At 50.6% G+C, this 23,426-nt stretch overlaps 1 protein-coding gene across 2 annotated transcripts; it reads right to left on the bottom strand.

Moving 5' to 3' along the window:
* Positions 1-7,414: 7,414 nt before the first annotated feature.
* Positions 7,415-17,144, bottom strand: ZP1 (zona pellucida glycoprotein 1). 2 transcript variants are annotated; one of them, XM_078148324.1, is made up of 12 exons: positions 16,336-17,144; positions 15,095-15,216; positions 14,167-14,497; positions 13,829-13,972; positions 13,144-13,331; positions 12,954-13,051; positions 9,741-9,868; positions 9,455-9,644; positions 9,222-9,369; positions 8,224-8,305; positions 7,912-8,112; positions 7,415-7,641 (listed from the first exon to the last, which is right to left on the bottom strand). In XM_078148324.1, the coding sequence occupies exons 1-12, from the start codon at positions 16,535-16,537 to the stop codon at positions 7,424-7,426; spliced, it is 2,052 nt and encodes a 683-aa protein (XP_078004450.1). In that variant the 5' UTR covers positions 16,538-17,144; the 3' UTR covers positions 7,415-7,423. The 2 variants fall into 2 exon arrangements, with proteins under 2 accessions (XP_078004450.1, XP_020831804.1); XM_020976145.2 differs by having other exon boundaries at positions 7,912-8,031.
* Between the last annotated feature and the right edge of the window lie 6,282 nt (positions 17,145-23,426).

Below are 23,426 nucleotides of genomic sequence, written 5' to 3'. Positions count from 1 at the left end.
TGTTTTCTTGTGTCTCTCTGAAGCTGAAACACTTGTTAGAAAGTCTCTGAGCTTCCCTTGGAGAGAGAGAGAGGGAGGGCTGTTAGCAGCACAGAGGTGTTTGTCGTGGTCGGGGGCACTTGTTCGCTTCCCAAGCATTGAGGGAGTGGTCCTGGGGCTTCTGGGGATGGCCTTCGATAGACGTGCGACCACCATGGCCAGTTCCCTGGCTCTGGGCCTCCTTTCCTGCCCCATTGTGAGCACAGAATCAGAGCTGGAGGGGGCTTCCCTGACCAGGAGGTCTGAGCCATGCCTCATGGGAATATGCTGTGGCTTCATCCGGCCAGTGACCGTCCAGCTCTGCTCAAAGGCTTCCCAGGAGAGGATGCCACGCACACACACACCACACACACACACACACACACGCACTCAATGCTCACACACTCCTCTCCTCCTCCCCCCCTTCACATCCAGAGTCTCTCCTCCCTGTAACAGCACCTTAGCTAGTGGAAGGCAGCTGTCGTGTTCCCCCAAAGAGCCCAGGCCTACCTTGTAGGTGACCCAAGCCAACCATCGTGTGTAAGAACTGTGCCTGACTGCCCAGGAGGAGTTTGGCGATAAAGAGGTGCTTTTTCTGAGAGGGCCCGAGACGTCTGTCTTCGGGAGCCTTGGTAAGAAATCTCAGGTTACATCTTAGTCCCGTCGCTCAGTACGTAGAGCCTGGGATGGGTTGGCTGGGCCCATGCAGCCAGTCAGTGTTCGAGGTGGCATTCGAACTTGGTTCCTGCCCTTTGCACTCTGGAGATGCCTTTCCAACATTCCCTGGGAATCTGTGACCAGGCCCTGCAGGCCGGGATGGCTCTGAATGCTGGTGCTTTGGGATCAAGCCCTTATTCCTGAGCGGTCTCTCTTCCAATCCCTGCAGTGAGCCGCATCCTACTTTTCTACACTTTGAACCACCCAAGGAAATAAGTAGCCCACTGATTGTAAATATTTGTCTAGGGCCTCTTAAGGCTTGCAGAGCAGTGGATCTGTGTCATCATTAGGTTCTCACGAGAGCACAATGATGTAGGCGCTATAATTAGGCCACGCAATAGAGAAAATGGCTGGGGTTGCTCGGCAGGGACTCGCCCAGAGTCACAAAGCTCCTGAACGTTGGGGCAATACTGGAACCTGAGGCTTCCTGGCTCCCCAGCCCAGTGCACTCACTCTCTGCCAACCCCCCTAGATGCTTCAGAACAGCCGGCCTTTACATAGTGCCTGGGATCTTCTCAGCCCTGTGAGACAGGTGCTATTATTCCCAGTTTGAAATGGAGACTGAGTGTAGGTGACTTGCCGAGCTCAACTGGGAAGTGTCTCAGGCAGGATATGACCTCCGGTCTTCCTGACCCAAGCCTAGCACTCCACCACCCAGCTGCCCGATGAATGGTCTTCACCAATCTCACCCTAGCTGGGCTTTGGGTCACAAACTCTGACCATCCTTGTGCACTGCTCTGTGCTTCTTGGCAGATATTCAGGCCCCTTAAGAGACATCAGGGTTTTGTCTTGGCCGTTTGTACCGAGGAGGGCAGGGGTCCCCCACACCTAGGAATCAGTGCAGGCTCTGGGGGTCCTCTGACTGAAGCCTCGGAGAGATCCTTTCTTTGTGGGTCCATTTTGGTCAAAATAGCCTCCTTCGGCCTCATCCAGGCTCCACGCAGGAAACTGCATCCGTTGCTCCTCAGCTGTGCCCCTCACCTTCACCTTCCCATCCATCCTTGGGCCTGACCTGGGTTCCGAATCTCAAGCCAGCACCTCTGGGGGTTATTGGCCCCAAAATGCCCACAAGAGGGCAACAGGCCTACACGCCAGAATCTGAGCCCGGGTTGCTGCTTCCCAGGCTGCCGGGCTCCTTAGCGGGCCCGACAGCCCCAAACCTGGTCGCGAGGGCCCCCCAGCCTCCCCAGGCAGCACATTGCACTTCAGAATAGCCCCGGAGCCCAGACCAGCCTCTCCCCCCTCACCGATGGCTCCTTAAACGCCCTGCTGTGTCCACCCCACCCAGCCCTCAGGCCCTGCTACTTGCTGCTCCTCTGGTCCTGAGGGGGGTCACACTCTCTGGGCCTCACCTTCCTCAGAAGCCAGATGAGGTCACAGCACACAACCTCCGAGGTGCTTTCCAGCCCCGAGATCTGGGCTTCCCAACATCCCCCCGGATCCTTCCAGGCCCCCTAACCAGTTCTGATAGCCCTACAGACACTCTCCAGTTTCCCAGTACCATTTCTTTGTTTTTGGCTTTTTTGCCTTTTTGGTGAGGCGATTGGGGTTAAGTGACTTGTCCGGGGTCACACAGCTAATGCCAAGTGTGTGAAGTCAGCTTTGACCTCAGGTCCTTTCTGACTCCATGGCCGGAGCTCTATCCTCTATGCCACCTAGCTGCCCCACCCAATGCCATTTCAAAGCACAGCACCCAGAATTGGACCAGAGATATGGGCTGACCAGCACAGGGTCCAGCAGGAGAGCCATTGCCTCATTTCTCCCTAGCTGGCACAGTGGATAGAGTTCCAGGCCTGGAGTCAGAAAGACCTGAGTCCAAATCCAGCTTCAGACACTTACTAGCTGTGTGACCTTGAGCAAGTCACTTAACCTTTTATTACTGAAGCTATTGCCTTGGGGAAATGTTTTATTAATTCTCTGGTAAACTACCCTTTGGGCACTAGGGCACCAGGCCTGGAGTCTTACCAATTTCAAATTTGGCCTCAGACACTTATCAGCTGTGTGACCCTGGGCAAGTCACTTCACCCTGTTTGCCTCAGTTTCCTCATCTGTCAAATGAGCTGGAGAAGGAATGGCAAACCTTTCCAAGAAAACCCCAAACGGGGCCACAAAGAGTCAGAAAAGAGTGAAAATGACTGAATAGCACTTACTACTATCCGGCCTGAGACCACAGCATTTTTGCTTACCCCATCATAGTGTCGGCTCTGAGCCTGCAGTCCACTGATACCCACAGATCATCTTCTTGGGAGAAACTCGTCTGACCCAACATCCTTCATCTTGTCTGTAGGTTCCAAACAAATCGACTTCACAAGTGAAGGTTTTTGTGAGCAGCGATCCTTACACTTTCCACAACAGGAGCTGGACTGAGGCCTTCATCTGGCCCCCCAAGACAAAGGCTTACACTTGTTGATACCCTTTCTCACTGGGTGTTTCTCCTCTTTTCTTCCCCCATGCCTCTTTCCCCTCCCACCCCACCTTCACCCCATGGGCATCATTTCATTCCTGTTTGGCCAAAAAGAATTAATTTGTAGTTTAATTATTCTACTTACAGATGGATTTAGAACTGATGGGACTTCAGGTCATTTAATCTAACTCCATTTTACACTTGAGGAAACTGAGGTACAGAGGAGAAGGAAGGGGACAAGCATTTATTAAGCACCTACTAAGGGCACTGTGCTCAGCACTTTACAAATAGGATCTCATTGGATTACATAAAGGAAAAAATTCCCACAGGAGAGGACCTGAGTTCAAATCCCTTCTCTGATGCTTCTTCTGTAATCTTGGGCAAATCATGCAGCCTCCTGGGTCTGTTTCCCCATCTGTAAAACGGGGAGCTGGAGAGAGACCTTTGAGCACTAGATCTGTGAGCTTGTGGCCGTATTTAATACAAAGCAAAGTCAAGGTAGCAAGCAAATGGGGGCATTTGAACCCAGATCCCCCAGCTTCCTCACTGTACTGGCCACGTCTAGCTTATCTGTAAAAAGTGGGGTTTGCAGTCGAGGCTGGGAGGCTGGCCCCCAGAGGCAGGCCAGGGCTGTGGTTGTTGGGGGGCTGGAGAAGAGGTTTCCCAAGGTGCCCCTGTACCCTTGCCCAAGAAAAGAGAGCAAAGAAAACGCTGAAGCTCGCCCTTCCCCTCCCCAGTGGAAGGCCCTGGTGGTTTTTTCCTCCCCTCTCTACTCTTGGCAAACAAAGATTATCACCTCCATCTCTCCTGGCAGCTGTTTACTTTATTCTGTGGTGGCTTAATAACACCAGAAGGTGTGGAGCAATGAGGCTGAGGCAGGGACAGGATGCTCATCAGCCTGCCCCCTCCCACCAGAGTCAAGGCTGATGCCTCCCCCAGCCGCACCTAGGGCAGGGTGAAGGGCCGGTGCCCTAGGGTGCTGGCATTCAGGGGAACTCATCCTCACCATGGCAATCTGGATAATGCAGACGTTGTTATGGTCCCAGGCCTCCATCCCTCCCATACCCCTGCTCCCACACCCACCCCACTTTGCTAGATTTAGCCGTGCTGCTGCTCACTCTCCCCTGCCGAGGCTGCTCTTGCGTCCTGGTCACAGTCCCAGCCCCAAAGCCAAGGCTGCCTTCCCTCAAAGGCTGACTGTGAGCACGAGACTTCCCAGCCCCGGGGCAGTCCCAGAGCCCACCCAGTCTTCCCTTTCTCCCCATCTCTCCTTCCAGCCTAGTTCAGTCAACGAGCATTTATTATGTGCCTACTGCATAGGCAGAAATGAAATAATCCCTGATAAGAAGAGCTTAACGTGTCTGAGAAGCTACGGTTACAGTCTATCTGCTCTGCTATCTATCTGGCCGAGAGACCGCCAACCTCAGTCAGGACTCCCACTTATGGGTAATAAGAGCTAGCATTTTCATAGAAGCGGAAGGCTAGCAAAGTAGAGCCTCATTTGATCCTCACAACAACCCTGGGGGGCTGGGGAGGTGCTGCCATGATCCCCATTTTACAGAGGGGGAAACTGAGGCAGACAGAGGCTGACTCGTCCAGGATCACAGAGTTGGCAAGTGTCTGAGGCTGAATTTGAACTCGGGTCTTCCTGACTCCAGGTCCCATCCCCGGTGGCAATTTATGCCGCATGGTCATCAGTCAGAAGCAAAAGCAGGCTAGGCAGTTTGCCAGGCGAGCTAGAGGAGGGGTAGGGTGGGGGAAGGACACTAGAGGCCTCTTTTCTCCATTGGCGACCTCGCCCTGCTACAGTCCCAGCTTTGAGCCTGTCGGCTGCCCCGCAACTGTTAGGAGATAGAACATGGGCTAGAATCAGTCATCGTGTCTCCACAAGGCCTGGCCCAGAGGCGGGGGCAGTGTCAGCAAGGGCTTGCTGACTGACTGGTGGTAGCAGCTGAGTGTGGAGGCTGAAGGCATTTGGATCCCTTTCCTAGCTGTGTGACCTTGGGTAGTCACTTAACCACTCTGTTCAGCATCGGTATCTTTAATGAGGAAGGGGCACGGGGAAAGGACCAACCGCACCTGAGGTTCTGGTACCTCCCAAGGCTGTTATCAGCCATCAAGTTAGATGGTGCCTACACAGGCGAGCTTGTTGTGTTAAATGTCAGCTACTACCTAAGAGACAAACTAGTTTTGTACACTGGGAAACATGCCAGGCCCAGGCAGCTAAATTCATCTGAAACACTCATTAAATAAGGGCTCTAGTTTCCCAAAGTGTCCGCCCACCCCCAAACAGCCCTGGAAGGGAGAGTCCTGGTACAATTCCAATTTTATAGATAAGAAACCGAGACCCAGTGATGGAAGGATGTGCCAGCAATCTTGGCCGCCTCCAGAGCCAGGCTTCTGCTGCCCAAATCGGAGAAAGCTACACATTCTTGGTAAACTGAGGACTCAGATCCTCAGACTGCATTTCTGGAAGGACTAATGGCATGAGCTTTCCCCACACCCACCGGTTAGTCCAAACTTTCAGGACAGTCTTCATGACGGTTCCCAGGTTTGCCTGGCTGGGTGGGAAGAGCAGAGTTCGGATTCTGCCACTTACTCCCTGCATGACTTGGGCCAGGCCCCTTTGAGCCTTAGTTTTCCCTCCAGGGAGAGGAAGGGGCTGGACTAGAGGGTCCAGAAGGTGCCTCTCAGCTCCCGGGGGCTTTGGAGAACAGCATTGCTAGGTTTTCCCGTACAGCCAGGCTCAGCTCATTGCTTCCAACCCGATGGCCAACGAGGGCTGCTCTTACTGCACTTGAATCACCCCGCACCTCCCCATCAGCCTAAGCTGGCTCTCATCCTCTGAGCCACGTGGGCACGGCCACCTTCACAAGGAGCCCCCCGGGCCACGTCCACTTTAGTCAGCCCGGCCTTTTAGATGTGGCTCTCCTATTTATTCCTCTACTCAGTCTCTTCTCCTGGCCCCAGGGTACAGCCCCTCCCCTCTCCCACCCAGTTTCATACAAGACTCCTGTCACAGAGGCCCTCTGGGTCACCACTGTTCCCACAAGCTGCTTTTAGGACCCACTGCCATCAGCCGGCTGAGGCACCATGATATGACAACCCCAATGGGGGCCAGAAAAAGGAGGAGAGATCTTTGAGAACGGGATCTGGGACAGTCAGTGCAAAAGCAGCAGCCCACGTTCTTCAAAGCTGCTCCCTCCTCCCCAAGAGGCACCATCCCACAGAGGACCGGAGCCCCAGACAAACGCCCCACCAGATAGTCCCAGCAGCCTTGTCAGAGAGGCAGAGATGAAGGAGGATGACCGGAGGAAAGTCACTTCTCTCACACGGGGCAGAGCTGACACTCCAGTGGGGTCTGCTTGAAGCCCACACCCCGTTTTACCATACATGGTACCCACCCAGACTCTGACGACCCTGCATAATGGGAGATGTCGGTGGGAGTTAGGAACTCGAGGTGGTGGCCGACAATGGCCGATAGCCTGGAAGGCAGGTACAGCCAAGAGCTCTCCTGTAGCCTGTGTGGGCAGAAAGGATGGCCCTGGCATCATGGGCACAGTGCAGCCTCCTCTCCATTTCTGTGAGCTAATTTTGTGCCAGCCCCAAGTATGGCTCTAGATCAATCCTGGCTATAAGAAAAGCCTGTTAGAAGAAAATCCTCCTTGCCTGTAGGCTTTTTTGGTTTAGGGGAGGGTCTCAATCATTGGCAGCCCCAGGACCACTTCACCTTGCATTCTGGGAACACTGCAAGCAAACCTTTCTATCCTGGGAGCTCTGTGCTCCAAATGGTCTCAGGACTGACCTTGGTTCAGGCAAAGTCTTGGCCAGAGCAGCTCCAGTGCTTTGGGGTAGGGGTTGGAGATGAATGGTAGGGGAAGTAGAGGCAGTTTCTTTTTGAAAGACCCAAATTGGTGTTCAAGAAAAGAACAACAGGGCAGCCAGGTGGCGCAGTGGAGAGAGCACCAGCCCTGAATTCAGGAGGACCAGAGTTCAAATCTGGCCTCAGACACATAACACTTACTAGCTGTGTGACCCTGGGCAAGTCACTTAACCCCATTGCCTAGCAAAAGAAAAAAGTAAAGAAAAGAAAAGAACAACAATTTTAGCTGAGACAAAATAGAGGGAAGACTAGCAGGCAGGGCATCTCACAGTGGATCACATACTGGACCAGAACCAGAGCCCTTAAAACAATCTCGTAAGGTGCCACAGACGGGGCAGTCCTCTCAAATCAGGGTCTTTGCCAGCTCCCAAGTCAGAACAGGACACCGTCGGTGCAAAACATCAACATTCAGATTTATTGACACATACTCTGCTCTGCTCTTGAGCCTTCTGGCTCCTTCCAAGGAGCGCTGCCACCACCAGCAAGACGGCGATGACCACCAGAGAGAAGGTCACCCACAGCAGAGGTTTCAGGGTCATGTTCCAGGAGGATCTTTCTGGAAGAAGGGGCTCCAAGACATTGGGCCGCAAGACAGCAGATCTTTCCTTGGAGGGTGAAGCTATAGCATTCATAAGCAACAGGCAGTCAAAACTATGAAGACTCAGCACCATCCTGAGATGTGAGCCAAAGGAACCCAGAGCAGCCTGACTAGGCCAGTCATCAGGGTCCATGTCAAATGTAGACCGAGGTCATGGGGAAGCTGTAACCCTCTCATCTGAGGGGAATCTTTTGCCCAGGTTACATCCCGGGAGCACTTCTTGACCCAACGGGACATATACATACGTCTATGTACCCCCCCCCCCATACACCCCAGCCCTCCAACACGCACCTTTATTCTGCAAATTAATCTTCTGTTCGCTAGAATTCCCAAATCCCACTGGTCCTGGAGAACCCACAATGTCCTGGACTCCTTCCATGTAACTGTGGCCATCTACAAAGCGCCGCTGCTCTGTTGAAAACGAAGCCAGAGGGGCTATGTTGCATATGCCTCCAAGATTAGGGTAGCATCCCAGCAGGGCAGTCTTGTATTCTACGAATGGAGGGAAGGGAGGGACAGACGTGCAAACCAGGTGACCTGGTACTCATGCCCAAGAAGGAGATGCCAACTCCCCCCCAAAAGACCCCAAATCTAAAAACTCACTTGTAGTCCCTGGGTGACATACAGCCCTGCAAGTCTCTGTCTCAGAAGGATAGCAGGCAGAAGCACTACAGAAGAAGTAAACCTGGACCAAGGGAGAAGGAGGGGAAAACAAAAAACAAATCAGGCATCCGTCCAAGTCAATTCACCATGACTGGTGGCTACCATTGGCGTCAACCCCCTGTAATCGAAGCAGAGGTTAAAGGTCCTGCAGGGACCATCTCTCTCCCTCTCCCTCTCCTGTTTTCGGATGCCACAATTGTATTAGTGTTTTAATGGATCGCAGTTGACTGCTAACCTCCTTAAATATAACACGTCCAGCCCAACATAAGCCTACAAAGAACAGGCTCTTATTTGACGAATAGACACAAATATAGGATAGTCTACACTGCAAGCCATACTAGAGCAACTTCTAATGGTACCCCTAAGCGGTTTGGTAGTCTTCCACTATGAATTGTGGAGGGTATTTGACTACCATGGTTTCATTCTCTGCTTAGAGACAGAGTTCTGAGGAAAGGGTGGCACACTGATTAATGTTGCATTCCTCGAGGCCCACTTCTCAGGAATATGACTCCAGGACTTATCCTCCTCTCTGTAATCCCTTCCTACTCATTCATCTGTCACCCTAAACTGGGCCCTCACCATCTTCTGTAATGGCCTCCTAACTGGTCTCTCTGCTCACTGCAATCCATCCTCCACATGGCTGCCAGAGGGGGTTTGTGAGGCACATGGCTCTGATCATATCACCCCTTCCTTGTTTGGTAAGTTCCAGTGACTTCTATTGCATTCTGTTATTTCTGTAGCAGAGGGACAGATTCCTGCTTAGCCTTTAAATCCCTTCACACTGCCTCCTCCCTGCCTTTGTAGTCTTCATATACCTCTCCCTCTCATCATATTCTATGATCCAGCCATCCTGGCTGTTCCGTCTCCTATCTCTGTCCCTTCAGTCCTCGAAAGCAGCCTTTCCTCCCCTCTGTTCAGAACTGAGCTGTGGTCCTTACCGGTCCACTGAGAGCCCTCTGGGAGACCGAGTCAACAAAGGTAAAGGTGGAAACAACAAAACGCTGATAATGAGTTGAGAAAGGGTGATCTGATGTACCCTCCATAGGTGCCAACCGGGTCTTATAGCCATCTCCAGCAAATGGGCATCTAGGAGAGATATCAGTGAGATGTCAGCTGTGCCCTGCTGGGAAGTCAGGCCCTGTCCAGAGCAGGCCGCCAAGTAGCCACTCACCCATCAAACAGAAGAGGCCACTGAGGTTCCTTGATGGGATTGCTGCTGGGGGTAGCCCAGCAGTGATGCAGAACCAGCACCAGGTTGGGGTCTTTTCTCCCGAGGAGTCGCACCTCTACGTGTATGGCTTCCCGAAGCATCTTGAAGATGGGGTAGTCCTCCACGTGGTAGTAGGACCTGTACTTCTGATCTATGGTCGGGAGAGGAGGGAGGTCGTCCTGTGAGCCTTCAGGCACAGACGCTGGTAAAAAAGGGTCTGGGGATGGTAGGACAGAGGTCTCTTTACCTCTGGCAATTCGGAGCTCAAGATGCAATGGGCCAGACCCGAGCACAGGAGCAGGTGGTGGCCGCAGAAAGACCTCCATCTGGAGGGGCAGGAAGCTGCTGGCATTGTAGATGCAGCGCACATGGAGACTGCAGCGGGGTGAAAAGGTATGGACTAGGTTAGTTGTCAGAAGATGTAGCCTCAGGGCGGCCTGGCGCTTTTTTTACCAAGCAAAGCCAAATTCACGTTGGCCCAAGAAGCTGGGATACTGCTGATGGATGTAAGCCATCTGGCAAAAGAATGTTACGTTATTTGTTTTGTCGTGGCTTTTTTTTTTTTGGTTAGGCAATTGGGGTTAAGTGACTTGCCCAGAGTCATACAGCTAGTGAGTGTTGTGTCCAAGGCCAGATTAGAACTCAGGTCCTCCTGACTCCAGGACCGGTGCTCTATCCATTGCACAAGAATGTTACTTTAAAGTAAAAAACTAGAGCTCGTCAATAAAGCTGACGGTCTTCCCTAGCAAGGAAGCACACCTCCTTTCTGAGAAGTGGTAGACTACAGGGAGAGAACAGGGCATACATCCCTCAAACAAGACAAAAACATCATCCATGACTGATTCTATGTTATTGAAAGGGTGGGTTTGCTAGTCACTGGAAAATGAACACATGCCTCAGTTAAATAACAACAGGACCCAAGAATACCTGGAGTAGGTGCGAGACCAGCATCCAGTGAGATCTCCTAGTGCATGTCTCTAACTCACTAGATTCTGCCCCAAAAGCACAATGGGCCTAGAATTGAAAGACCTGAGTTCAAGTCTGGCCTCAGACACTCCTAAATGTGTGTCTATTGGGCAAGTCATTTAACTTCTTGTTTGCCTCAATTTCCTCATCTGTAAAATGAGGATAATAACAGCACCTACCTCCCAGATTTGTTGTGAAAAATCAAATGAGATAATATTTAATCTCTCCAGCTACCTCGAGTTAAGCCCCAAGGAGCCAAGATGAATAAGGAGAGAACGGAGTTCATTCAACAGAGAGGAAATGGAGGCTCCGAGGGGAACGTATTTGTCCAAAGTCTCATAGGCAGGAAGTGTAGGAGCTGGGATTCCAAGTTCTGATCAGACTCAGTGACTACTTACCATGATGTCCTAGTACTTACGGGCAAGGGGACAAGTCTTAGGAGGAAGTCACAAGCAGATGAGAACCCCCAACCCCAAGATCTACTGACATTTGTTTACCAAGACCTCCAACAGCCACTATGTCCTGGGTCTAGGACCTCCTGTCCTCCCTTGTGGAATTAGGATGGACAGAACAGAGGTCACTCCTCCTTGTTTGCCATCCTTCCCGGACCAGACTTTGGGGAAGGAGTCCATCTTTTCTTCACTCCCAAGTGAACGTCCCTTTTCTGCTCCCACCCCCATCCCCCCCATTTTTACTCCTCTGGGGAGTATGGCCTGAGAGATATTCTGGCCTCCAATTAATTCGGGGATGAGACTAGCTCACATTTAAATAGCGCCTTAAAGCTTGACTGCCCTACTCTCATGAGCATCTACAAAGGAGGGGCCATTATCCCCATTTTATATGGGGGCCCCCAAAAGGACTCAGGCCTAGGACTATATAACTTTGAAGTTACGCTCTTATTTCTAGCCCTTATTAACTTGGTAGTGACAGGGCCCAGTAAGCTAGCAGTAATGAGGCATGGACAGAATAGCCTTCCTCAAGTATTTGAGGGGCTGTTACAAAGAAGGGCTAAATGATCACTAGCACCTATTACATACCAGGCACTCTGCAAAGCACTTTGCAAATTCTTCTTGTTCGATTTTCAGAATGAACTTGGGAGGTTCATGCTATTATCACAGATGAGGGAATTGAGACAGAGGTTAAGTGACTTGCCCAGGGTCACGTAGCTAGTAAGTATCCAAGGCTGGATTTGAACCCAGGTCTGGTGCTTTATCCACTGAGCCACCCAGCTGCCCCAATGTGATTTGCTCTTGGTGGTCAAGGGTTTCAGACTAATGGGTTGAAGTCTGTTTCTTGTAGAAGAGGGAAGATACCAACCATCAGAACTGACAAAGAGCAGGAAGTTCATTATCACTAGCTGATCTTCAATTTATTGGCGACGTCAAAGGGATTAAGGTTCAGGCATGGACACTTCTAGTCTCATTTCTGCAGGATTGTCGCCAGCTTGGTCGCAAGTTCACAGATCTAATGTTGGAAGGGACCTTAAGAGACTTATCTCCTTCATTTTACAAATGGGGAAAACTGAGGCACTAAGCAGGTAAGTGATTTATCTAAGGTCCCACAGGTGGTAAGAGGAAGAGACAGGATTTGAACCCAACTCGCTGGACTCTATAGAGACAATAGTGGGTCAAGCTGCTTCTCCCAATGTTATAGTCCTCCATACCACCATTCCTGGGCTCATCCTCTCAGCTAGACTGTAAGCCCCTTGAAGGCCAGGACTGACCTTTATCACTAGAGCACCAAGCAGGTTAACTCTTAGAGAAGAGAGAAGCCAAGGCATCCTATGTAGTAGCTCTCTAGAAGGACAGATGAGGCTCCTGTGCTCAGTGGAGGCAGGTGTCCTTGCCACCTCTGAATACTTAGGACCTAGCCCAGCAGTGGTAAGAGACTCGTTACCTCCAAGAAGCGGAGGTCTTCTACAGATGCAGGGTCTTGCTAACACATAGGCCCCGAGCCTTGATGAGAGAATCTTCTCCGACACCATCCCTGCCTCCCCTCTGGAGGGTTTTCGGGGCAGGATCTGTACCTTTGGCTTCCTGTGCCTGTTCCAGAATATTTCTTTAATACTGAAACCAGAGCCATTTGCTACACAAAGCAGATGCCTTACTTTCAGATTAAGACTTTTGCTTATTACTAGTTTCTCAGCAATGAAAATCTCCCGACCAAAGCTCTTACATGGCTTCTGCTGACCAAGCCCAGATAACCTATCTTTATGCTAAAAGGAGGCCTCCTTTTCCCCTGCCACTGTCTCCCATCACTCTCAATTCCCCTGTAAGGGCCTGCCTATGATGTAGTGCAAAGGACACTGTTGCATGCTGAAGGCCAAAATTCTCATCCTGGCCTTTTTCTGTAACCTTGGACAACTTGTTTTACTTCTCTGGGAACCGGATCATTGACTCTAATCTCCCGTACTGCACAGATGAAGAAACCCAGTGCCCTGCCCAGCTCCAAAGCCTGCAGATTGGTGCCCAAACATCCCATGTCCTCTACTCACAGGAAGGTGCTGTCCCGAGTGATGGCGCCTGCTGGCCCCGTCTGGACATCAATGTCCGACACCAGTTGGTTTTCATAGACGAGCTGATTGTTGGCCAGCTGGGGCAGGGGAGACAGAAGCTAGATGAGTACCTTCTCCCCATGGGACACAGTAGCCAGGTCACCCCTAGGGAGCCATGCCTGCCCCTTACCTGGATGGTGGTACCACACTGGGTGACTGGAAAATGGAAAACCACAAAGTTTCCTGTCCTCTGAGTTGGGGTGCAGCCACCTGAGGCATAGGCTAGCTTGATGTTCTGGAGACCAACTTGCTTTTCAGAGGTGGTATTCTGGGAGACCACCAGGACGAAGTGGCCATCTTCAAAACACTGGACAGTGGCTGGGACAGGGGGCCAGATGGCCAAGGCAAGTTAGTGTCAAGGGATGTCCAGGGGCTCAGAAGCTAAACTCTAGTCTTTGCTCTGCTAGTAAATAACTGTTGGACTTTGGCCCAAGGCATGCAGCTTCTTCACACCTCATTTTCAGCATCTTCAGAGTGAAGAGGCATGAGCACTCGGGTCCTTCCCTAGAACTTAATCCCTCCAAGGCCTGGCATACTGAGAAATTCTTGGGGGCTGGCGGGTCTTCTAGACCATTCCTTTCAATCTCTGGAACACCCCTTTTCTTCCTGTTCACCCAACTACTAATACCTTCTCCAAATACCTATATATCATTTATTAACTTTATATTTATGCTGTATATGTTTACGTTATTTGTTATCATTAGTAAGCTCGCTGGTTAGGAAGGCCCGCATCATTCTTTGTGTCTATGTGCCCAGGGCCTAGTGCTGAGGAAGCATTTAATAAAAACAGCCAATCGCTTAGGGATGTGATGTACCTGTATCGCCATAGTAACATGGCACCTTGGCATCTGTGTCGTCATAGCAGCAGCCAGCTTGCAGACAGGCTTCCAAGCGTGCACCTTCTGCACAGGGAATGCGGCCAGAGACGACCTGGCATTGCTCCCGGCTCAGGGGGTTACCTGGGATCACACAAAGTCTGTCTTGAGCTACCAGGAAGCAGTTAACCCAACCTATTTGGATTCCCTACTTCAGCATCAAGCAGTCCAGCGCAGTGCTTCATGGGGGCAGCAGTGGGAATTCACCTCAAGAGAGGCTAGTCTGCTAAGAGAGCCCACCCAGGCATAAAGAAGCTAGAGAAAGGAGTCAGACTCACCTGTGTGATATGGTGAGAGCTGATGCACTAATGTGACTGGGCTGGAGGAGGGAGAAGACCAGGTGGGGCGGATACGGGCAGGCTGATGGTCACCATCATCAGCCGATGAGAGAGACAAATGTCTCAAGTCCAGGTGGAAAGGGCGAAGGTGAGGAGGAGGACGAAGCCAGGCAGGGGAGGGAGAGGGCTGGAACACAGGACGAGGAGAAGGAGGAGGGCCTGGGCTTTTGGGATGCTCAGCTTTGGGGCAGATCAAGGTCACATTTTGAGTTTCATCAAGCTGAGTGCCCAACATTGCTTCTACAAATACTCCCAAGTGGTACTGGCCATCCTGAAGTAGAGATAGACAGATCAGAGGGTGGGACTGAGTGCGGAAGGTCACTTGACCTCTCACACCCACACCCCCATTCGTGAGTGAGCTCTGACAACCACCTGGCCTATTAGTAAAAAGAACTCCAGTTTATATAATGCTTCATACTGGAAGGAGCACCCTGAAGAAGCCTGGTGCAGTGAAAAGAACACCTACTCTTGAGTCAGGGGTCCTGGGTTCAAATCCAACTCCAGATGTTTCCATTACCTTAATCAACAAGCCACTCCCCTTCTCTAGGCCTCAGTTTCCTCCTCTGTAAAATGAGGGGGTTGGTTGGATAGCATGTCAGGCCCTTCTAGCTCTACATCTGTGATCCTAGGAACCCCCGAGCCCCAGCGTCTTCATCTGTAAAATGGGGATATATGATTTCCAGGTCACACAGCCAGCATCTCAAGCCTAGGTCCTAGCCCCAAGATCAATTTTCTGTTCTAAACTGTAGCAGAGAATAGGGTCCTGCCTCGCACTCAGGCAGGTCTCCACGACCAGGAGAATAGCTCATGACTGGGGCAGCTAAGGCCGCATCCCAGCCCCACCAACAGGACGGGAAGGAGGGCCTACCTTCTCCATCACGTGACATCCATGGTAACCGGCAGAGAAGATGGTGGGGCCCTGGGGCTCGGAGGTGACCCAGTGGAGACAGATGGAGCAGTTGGTCACATCAAAGCGGCTGCCAAACTCATCTGGAGAGGAGAGAGGCCCACATACCCATCACCCCGAGCGGCAGGCACCATACTTGGGCTGGCCAGTGAAGATAGCCCTACGGTGCTCACCAGAGGGCCAACCTCAGAAAGTGAGGCACTCTTGAAGAACCCAATCAAATGTTTATTAAGCACCTACTGTGTTCCAGGTGCTTGGGAGGCAAAGGCAGAAGTGGACCAGTCCCTGCCCTCACGGAGCTTACACTTGGGTAGGGGGTAGGAGTAGAGAACACCACCACCATTCGGGTACATATGCCAAATGTGCAAAGGAGTGTGGAGTTATGTTTTAGGGGGTACTTCCAAGGAGGGCAGCAGCCCTCTGAACCAGCTCTCAACTGGTAGGGTCCCCCAGTTGGGGCTGTTAGAGCATTTAGAGAATCACAGCTCTCACATCCAGGAAGGGACCTCCTTTTTGCCAGACAGGAAACTATCCTGCCTCTGCTCGAAGACCCCTAGCCAGGGGCCCCTCCTTTCTGAGGCAAGGTTGCTGCCTCCACCAAGCTCCCAAGGCCAGTGGCCCACAGCCTGGCGCCATCTCACCATGCCTGCCCTCTCCCACACAGTCCTCCCATCTTGCTCAGCCCTCAGGCTGCTCAGAATGTTCTCGGGCCCCTTGGCTGCCCCCTCAGGAGCGAGGGCACACACAGTGTGCCTTCAGTGGCACCATCCAGCAGCTGGCTTCCTGCCCAGGGCAGCCAGTCAGTCAATGTGCATTCATTAAATGTCTCTGTGCCAAGCATCTCGCTAAGCCAGAGAGAGGAGAGCCCCAAGCCCCATCCTGAGGTCCTTGAAGCAACAATTCCCCTTTTCCTCCCACAGGAGGGAGTAGCCCAGGAATTCTCAAGGACTTGCCAGGATGGTAGGACTTAGAGATCCAGTCAAACCCCCTCATTTTGCATAAGGAGAAACTGAGGCCAAAGGGGATTAAGTGATTCATCCCCAGTCACACAGCAATGCTATAGAGCCAGGATTCAATCCCAGGTGCTTCAATTCCAAACACTCAACACGCCCTTATTAAAGACCTACTATGTGCCAGGCCCTGGGGATACAAAATGAAGGGGCTCCTACATTCTAGCACCACCTCAAACAACAGCCACTCACCCACCACCTTGAAGCGGATCGCTTGACCAGGCCTCGGAAAGGCCAGCAGCTGCATGCCGTAGGAGCCACATTCATGGCTGAGCTGCAAGCCCCAGGCTCCAGGCCTCTGGTCCAGGCCAAGTAGGAGAACCAGGAGGAGCAGGTACTTCAGACAGGTTCCCCAACCCATCGTGAGACCTCCAAGCTGAGAGGCAGGCCCCATGCCCCCTTCTGCCAATAGCAAGCAAGCTGCAGCCCCTGGCTTATATGGGTTGTCTGGGAAGGTGGCTAAGCCCAGAAGGAGAAAGGTAGCACCTGGAGAAGCCTCCACCTGCCTCGAGAAAGGGACTGTGTGGAAACTACCACCCTGGGGGAAAGAGGAGAAGAGGCCTCCTAGCAGAAAACCCAGCCTGGTTTCCTTCCCTGGGGGTGTCAGTCTGTCACCTGAGGCTGCTCCCTAACCTCGAGGGTCCTAGACTCGCCCACACCTGCGGGGTGGGGGAAAGCATTAACCAGTTTTGTGTCTTATTTCCTATGCAGAGCAGATGAGGAGGAGGAGGAGAGAGAGAGAGAGAGAGAGAGAGAGAGAGAGAGAGAGAGAGAGAGAGAGAGAGAGAGAGAGAGAGAGAGAGAGAGAGAGAGAGAGACAGAGAGAGAGAGAGAGAGAGAGAGAGAGAGAGAGAGAGAGAGAGAGAGAGAGAGAGAGAAGGAACTGCTCAGTAAACAGGGAACCGAGAAGGAAGGGTGAGCCTGGGCTGATCAAAGCTGCTCTGGCCTGGCCCTGCTCCCAAGCCCAAGTCTGGCTGATGCCCCTGAGCTCTGCCTGGGAAGGAAGCATGGTACATGGACCAACGGCCACAGGACCTGAGATTAGGCCCTTCCTCCTCTCCTCCCTGTCCTTGTGTGACCTCGGGTGAGTGGCTTCCCCTCTCAGGGCCTCTGCTTTCTCATCTATAAAAATGGTAGGGTTGGACCAGAAGGCCTCTGAATTACTTCCTAGCTCTATGATCCTGTGATTCTCTAAGGTTAGAAGGCCCGATCACGTCTTTAAGTGGGTATTCTTCTTAATTATATGTAATATATTATATAATAATAATATAATTATATAGATATATATGTAATTATATATAGAATAATAAACATTATGATTCTTAAATCATATTTTAAGATTTAGGAAGTATTTTTCTCCAAATCAACAGACATTAAATGCTTAACAAGCCAGGTGCAGGGATAACAAAGTCAAAATGGAAACATCCTGCCCTCCGGGTGAGGATAGAGTTAAAGGTAATTTGAGGGATGCGACAACGCCCCCTGCTGGCAGATCAGGAAAGGTTTCCTATAGGAGGCATCACCCAAGTGGAGCCTTGGCAGAAGCCATACCAGAACCACGTGAGGAGGAAGTGTCCCCCCAAGGATGGGGATAGCCTATACCACTGTGGAGAGGCGGGCAATGGGGCTTTGAGTTTAGGAAGCGGCTATGGGGCCAGTTGGCCTGGAATGAAAACGTCGTGGAGGGGGAATCACTTGAAGTGAGTCTGAAAAGTGGATTGGAGCCAGATTGGAGCTGAAGGGTTCTTTTAGAGGTATCCCATGGCCCAGGGCACCCTAGCTCTAAGTAAGGCCAGGTCTGATTTGGGCACTGACCCCAAAGATCTCTCTTTGGCTTGTTAATGCCCGAATCCAAATTTAGTCAACATAGCTTGTGTCTAGGTTCCTACAAATGTAAGTTGGGGTCCTTGGTTCCCCTAGAAGCACTCAGGGTAACATTTTTTTTTGGGAAAAGATGGTATACTGCCCCTCAGAAGATGCAGAAGGTCAGGAGGACTAGAAGGAACTCAAAACCATCATCACAATTCTCCCTCTCCAGTGAGCCCTATTTTTCTACCAGACCTTTGGACTGGTAGATCCCATTGTGTGGGGTCCCTCAGAATGGACCTGAACGTGGGGTGGCCAGTGGGGAGACTACCTCTCTGCCACAGTCCTGCCCAGACTTAGAGTGTTAGCTAGTCTGTGGTTGGACCCCCCAAATGATTTTCTCCATTTTACCCATGTGGGTCACAAGGGAGAAGTGAATTGCTTAGAATCATACATCTAGTAAGTGTTGAAATTGAGATTTGAGACCAGGTCTCTCGTTTCCAAGTTCAATATTCTTTCCACCACACCAGGCTGTCTCCCCAAGCCTAACTGATGGATGCAAGCACAGGAAAAGATCTTAAAGAAATAAAACACAGTGTTGATGATTCTTCTTATCTTAACATCACAACTACTCTCCAAATACTCCTACTCCCAGTATTATCCTCCTGTGAAATGAAGATTGAGCTGTTAAACACAAACAAAACAATATTGAAAGATCTCTGGAGCCCATAGCAATAGTCAAGAAAGGGTGCAGTGACCCACAACACATTTAGGAAGATGAAGGGCTCTGAGATATTTGTTATGACTCAGGAGGGAGATACTGTGGTCACTGTGGACTGTTCCCTGAAGGCCCTCACTCAATAAATATGCTACTGGGGCCGACAAAACTCCAATAGAATAGGACCCATGAATGTCAGAGCTGGGAAGAGCTGGAGAGCATTCATAGGAGGATGTTCTAAGTTTAGGGAATAGTGTAAGCAGAGGAACAAAGTGGGGTGAGGGTAGGGGGTTTTGGGGGGGCAGAGAGACCAATTTGTCTGGAACAAACCATATAGGGAGGAAAGGTCAGGATAATACTAGGCTGTGAAAGGTGTTGAGCACCAGATAAAGGAAACTGAATTTGGTTGGCAAGATTAAACCATTGAAGATTGGGTCATATAGTAGGTGACGAGTCTTCAATGGATCACTGAGAGAAAATAGAGTGTGTGTGTGTGTATGTGTGTGTGTGTGTGTGTGTGTGTGTGTGTGTGTGTGTGTGTGTGTGTGTGGCTGGGGTAGGGGAGTGTTGGTGATTAGGCATCCTGAGCACTCCCACACTTCCTAGAGAATGCAGCCCTCCTGGTCCCTGGTGGCCAAATTCTTAGAAGAGCCCAGAAAGCACAGAGGACTGAGGTCTTCTTCCCCGGGCAGGCGCCAAGGGAAGGAAAGCCATCTGGATTTGGCTTAGGATCCAAGGGAGGCCTTCATCTTCAGGCAGGGGTCAGAGATAGTTGAGGCCTGCTATGATAAAGTCCTGTGTTCTGCCTCACTGCTTCCCCATCCCCCACCCTGCTGCAAAAGACTGATTGCATGTGGTTTGGGTATGCAAATTCTGGAGCCCTAGTAAGGGAACTGGTTAGAGCAGGATGTTCAAAATAATGCAACAAAGCAAAAACAACCCCCAACTTCTCCCTTGAATACCTGGAAATAGGTTATTTACTATAATGATATTATTAACATTTTGGGTAATAGAAATTTCATTCATTATATTGATGTCTTTTGTTGCAGGCATTTCACACCCAATCTCCGTATTGGACCTTGTGACAAAGAAAACAGAAAGAAAGAAAGCAAAATTGAGGGAAAAAAAATTAAGCAAAAATATCAAATACTTGTGTATACAATAGAAACTTGTGCATACAATATTCAGTCCTGGTAGGCCCCCACCTGTGCTGGGCAAGAGGAGGTGTTTTGTTATTTCTTTTCTGGAATCTTCATTGGTTTTTTTCCCCCAGTAATTCTGAATTCAACCTTCATTTAGTAATCTTATCATTTATATTGTTGTAATCGCTGAGTACAATGTTTTTCCTTGTTTCTGTTTCGCTTGCTCTGTATCTGGCAGGGTAGGAAAAGGGCTGGCCTCAGAGCCAGGAAGACCTGAGTTCAAGAACCGCCTCTCATGCATACTGATCATGAGACCTTGAAAAAGTTACTTACCTGCCCAGGGATCAAGGCAAGTCCCTAAGATGAGAAGGTGCAGACCTGCATGGGTAAAGGGAGTTTCCTCACCCAGGAGTCCCTTATATCAGTGAAATCACAGGCCCTGGTCCCTATTCCCAACAGCTCGCACAGATTGTTCCCTATATTTGTCATTTCTTACAGCACAATATTCCATTCATGTATCAGACTTCCAGTTATTCCCTGCTCTATGGTCTATCCATCCTCTGTTAACACAGAGAAGGCTTCTAGGAATATTTCAGTAGACCTTTGCTTCTCTCTTGGTCCATCCCCAGGAGTGGGATGCCTAGATCAAGGGGGATGAGGATTGGTGGCATCATCTTGGCCACACATGGGCTCCTCTCACAGAGTTTTGGAGCTGGGGGCCATCCTGTAGATCTTTCAGTCCAAACCAAACCGGGCTCCTCCCTGCTTCCTTTGGCCTCAGGGGACCTTTGTCTTCACTGTCTCTGCTCAGCTTCCCTCTGCAGGTCTTCTACAAACCTTCTCCACATAGTGATGCTTTCTGGGTGTTTAGAGGTCATGAAATGTTAGAGCTGGGAGGTAAGTTAGAACAGAAAAATGTCCGAGCTGGAAGGAAACTTGGCAGAGAGATTGCTGGAGCTGGGAGAAGCCTTAGAATGGAGAGTGTCCAAGCTGGAAGAGACCTGGAGACATGGAAGGTAGACTTTTAGAATTGGAATGGACTTTAAATATAAAATATCAGAGCTGGAAGGGACCCCAGAACACACGAGAGGCATCATGTAGAAAAGCTTGCTTCAAGCTTTGGAAGGGACCCTAGAACATGGATGCTCAATCTGGAAAGGACTTGAGAATATAGAAAATCAGGTGTTAGAGTCAGGAGGCAGTGTAGGACATAGGACCAAGAATTTCAGGACTGGATGAGATTTTAGAGGTCCAGCCCTTTCATTTTGCAGAAGGGGAAACTGAGGTCTAAGGAAGGGGGTAACTGGCCCCATGTCACCTGTTGAGTGGTCTCAGGACGAGGACTCGATACCACTTTATTTTCAAAATCTATTCTTCCCAGGTGAGCTGGAGGAGGGATTTCTTGGCCCCTGGCAGAACTTCCATATCCTCAACCTTTTATTTCTCTATTTCCCCCTCATCTCGTCAGCATCCCATCTTCCCCCAGATCTCCAGCAGCCCCAGAAGTCTTAGCAAGGGGATGGAAAGAGAGGAGGAAGGGAACAGAGCTGGGAAGCAGAGCTTAGGGACTCTGGGAAGACAATGTGGCAGTGACCTGGGAGTCCCAGGGCCTGAGTTTGAATTCCAGCTCAGCCCCTTATTACCTGTGTGACCTTGGGCCAGTCACTTAAGCCTATTAGAGCCTCAGTGCCCTCTCTGAAAATGAAGGAGTTGGCCTGGATGACTCAAAGGTCCCTTCAACCTCGTCTTACACTCTCCTTCCCCAGAGAACTGAAAGTGAGGGCAATATATGGTCCAAGAAATGAATGACCAAACCAGTTAAGTAATCAACACTCAATTTTTCAGCACTCTTCTAGTTCCAGGCACTATGCTAAGTTCTAGAGCTACAAAGACAAGAATGAAATAGACTCTACCTTCAAGGAGATTACAATCTAAGGGGAGAGTCAACATACAAAGATACATGGTTGCTTACAAAGCAGACTCAAGGAAGTGAGGGGACTAGCAGGAGGGAGAATGGGAGTACGGGCGAAAGGCCTCCTGCCCACCCTGGTGATTGGGCCAAGCATGGAAGGAAAACAGAAATACCAGGAGGTCCAAGTGAGAGAGACTCAAAGACCTGGAGATTGAAGATGGGGGGAGGGAGTGTTGAGGAACGGAAGGAGCAATAAGGGAGTTCCCCCCATTTCTGTCAAACTTGAAGATTCCTGACAACCCTGTGAAGGTAGATAGTGAAAGGATATTAACCCCCATTTTGCAGATGAGGAAACTTAGGCCCAGAGTGGTTACAGTCCATGAGAGGTGTTCATGGCCACTCAACTAATATTAGACAGTTAATGTGTTGGAGTTGTACCCCAGTCTCCTAATTTAAGTCTAACTCCTATTTTACTACACCTTGGGGGATGGGGTTGGGGGGTGATGTTTGGGGAAAAAGCAGGAGCACCTTAAAAACACCACTAGCTAGCATTTATATAGTGCTTTAAGGTTTGCCAAGCACTTTTCAAGTATTTGTTTTTTTCCTCAGAACAACTGGGGCAGGTAGGTGCTATTGCCTTCATTTTGCGTTAGAAGAAACTGAGGCAGTTAAGTGCCTTATCTGGGGTCGAACAGCTAATAAGTGTTGGAGGCTGTACCACCCAGCTGCCTAGAGTAAGAAGCCTTCCTGGGGTTCAGGAAATCACACTTTTTGCTCACTTTTCAGAATGTCTAGGCCAGGAAGAATCTGTAGCCTCGAGGCTTCATGTGGCCCTCTAGGTCCTCAAGTGCTGCCGTTTGACTGAATCCAATTTTTACAGAACAAATCCTTTTATTAAGGGGATTTGTTCTGTGAAGTTTGGATTTGGCCAAAGGGCCGCACTTGAGGGCCTAGAGGGCCACATGAGGCCTTGAGGCTGAAGGTTCCCCGGCCCTGGTCTAGGTGAAGCCCGTCAAACACCTTGCTAAGCAGGACAAAGGGGTTTGTCTCTTCCTCTCCCACGGCTTCCCTCTGGTTCCCATGCTCCATACACCTGACATTGTCCAGGGCACAAAGTTCCATCTGGAGCCTCACCTGTCCTCATTCGGTGGGCAGAAGGAGTCAATGCTGCAGTCCATTCAGGGCTGACTTCTGAAGTTGATAGGTCAACAGTGAGACTTGGCAGCTCAGAGAGCAAGTAGGGAGGTTGAAAACATGGCCAAAGGAACAGGCTGGATTTCGAATCGGAGGGTGTGGGGTAGAATCACACAGGCTGCCTCCCACTGACAGCGATATCTCATTGTCAGCAAGCTCTCGTCTCCTGTTTCCTCTTCTCATCTCCACTCTGTCAGGATCACGGGAGCGCGGATTTGGAGCAAGAAGAGTCCTTAGAGATCATCTCACCATTTTACAGTGGAGGAGACTGAGGCCCAGAGAGAGTGAGTGCCTTCCCCATGGTCACCTGGGGCGTGAAGTGAGAGATGCCCCTCCCAGCTCTGACATCCCAGCTGTTGGGTCTCTTCTGGTTCTAACATTCAATGCATGAGTTTTATGAGCCCTACTCTTGGCCTGGCCTTTGGTCACACTCTAGTATCTGGGGAGCAGCCTCCCTCCCAGATCCCATGATAACGAATCAGATTATCCCCCCAGATGAGAACCACATCCT

The sequence above is a fragment of the Phascolarctos cinereus genome, unplaced genomic scaffold (genome assembly GCF_003287225.1).
Source record: "Phascolarctos cinereus isolate Bilbo 61053 unplaced genomic scaffold, phaCin_HiC Scaffold_9;HRSCAF=440, whole genome shotgun sequence".
NCBI classification, from domain to species: Eukaryota; Metazoa; Chordata; class Mammalia; order Diprotodontia; family Phascolarctidae; genus Phascolarctos; species Phascolarctos cinereus.
The sequence above is the reverse complement of the archived record's forward strand: the minus strand, read 5'-3'. Positions and strand labels throughout refer to the sequence as shown.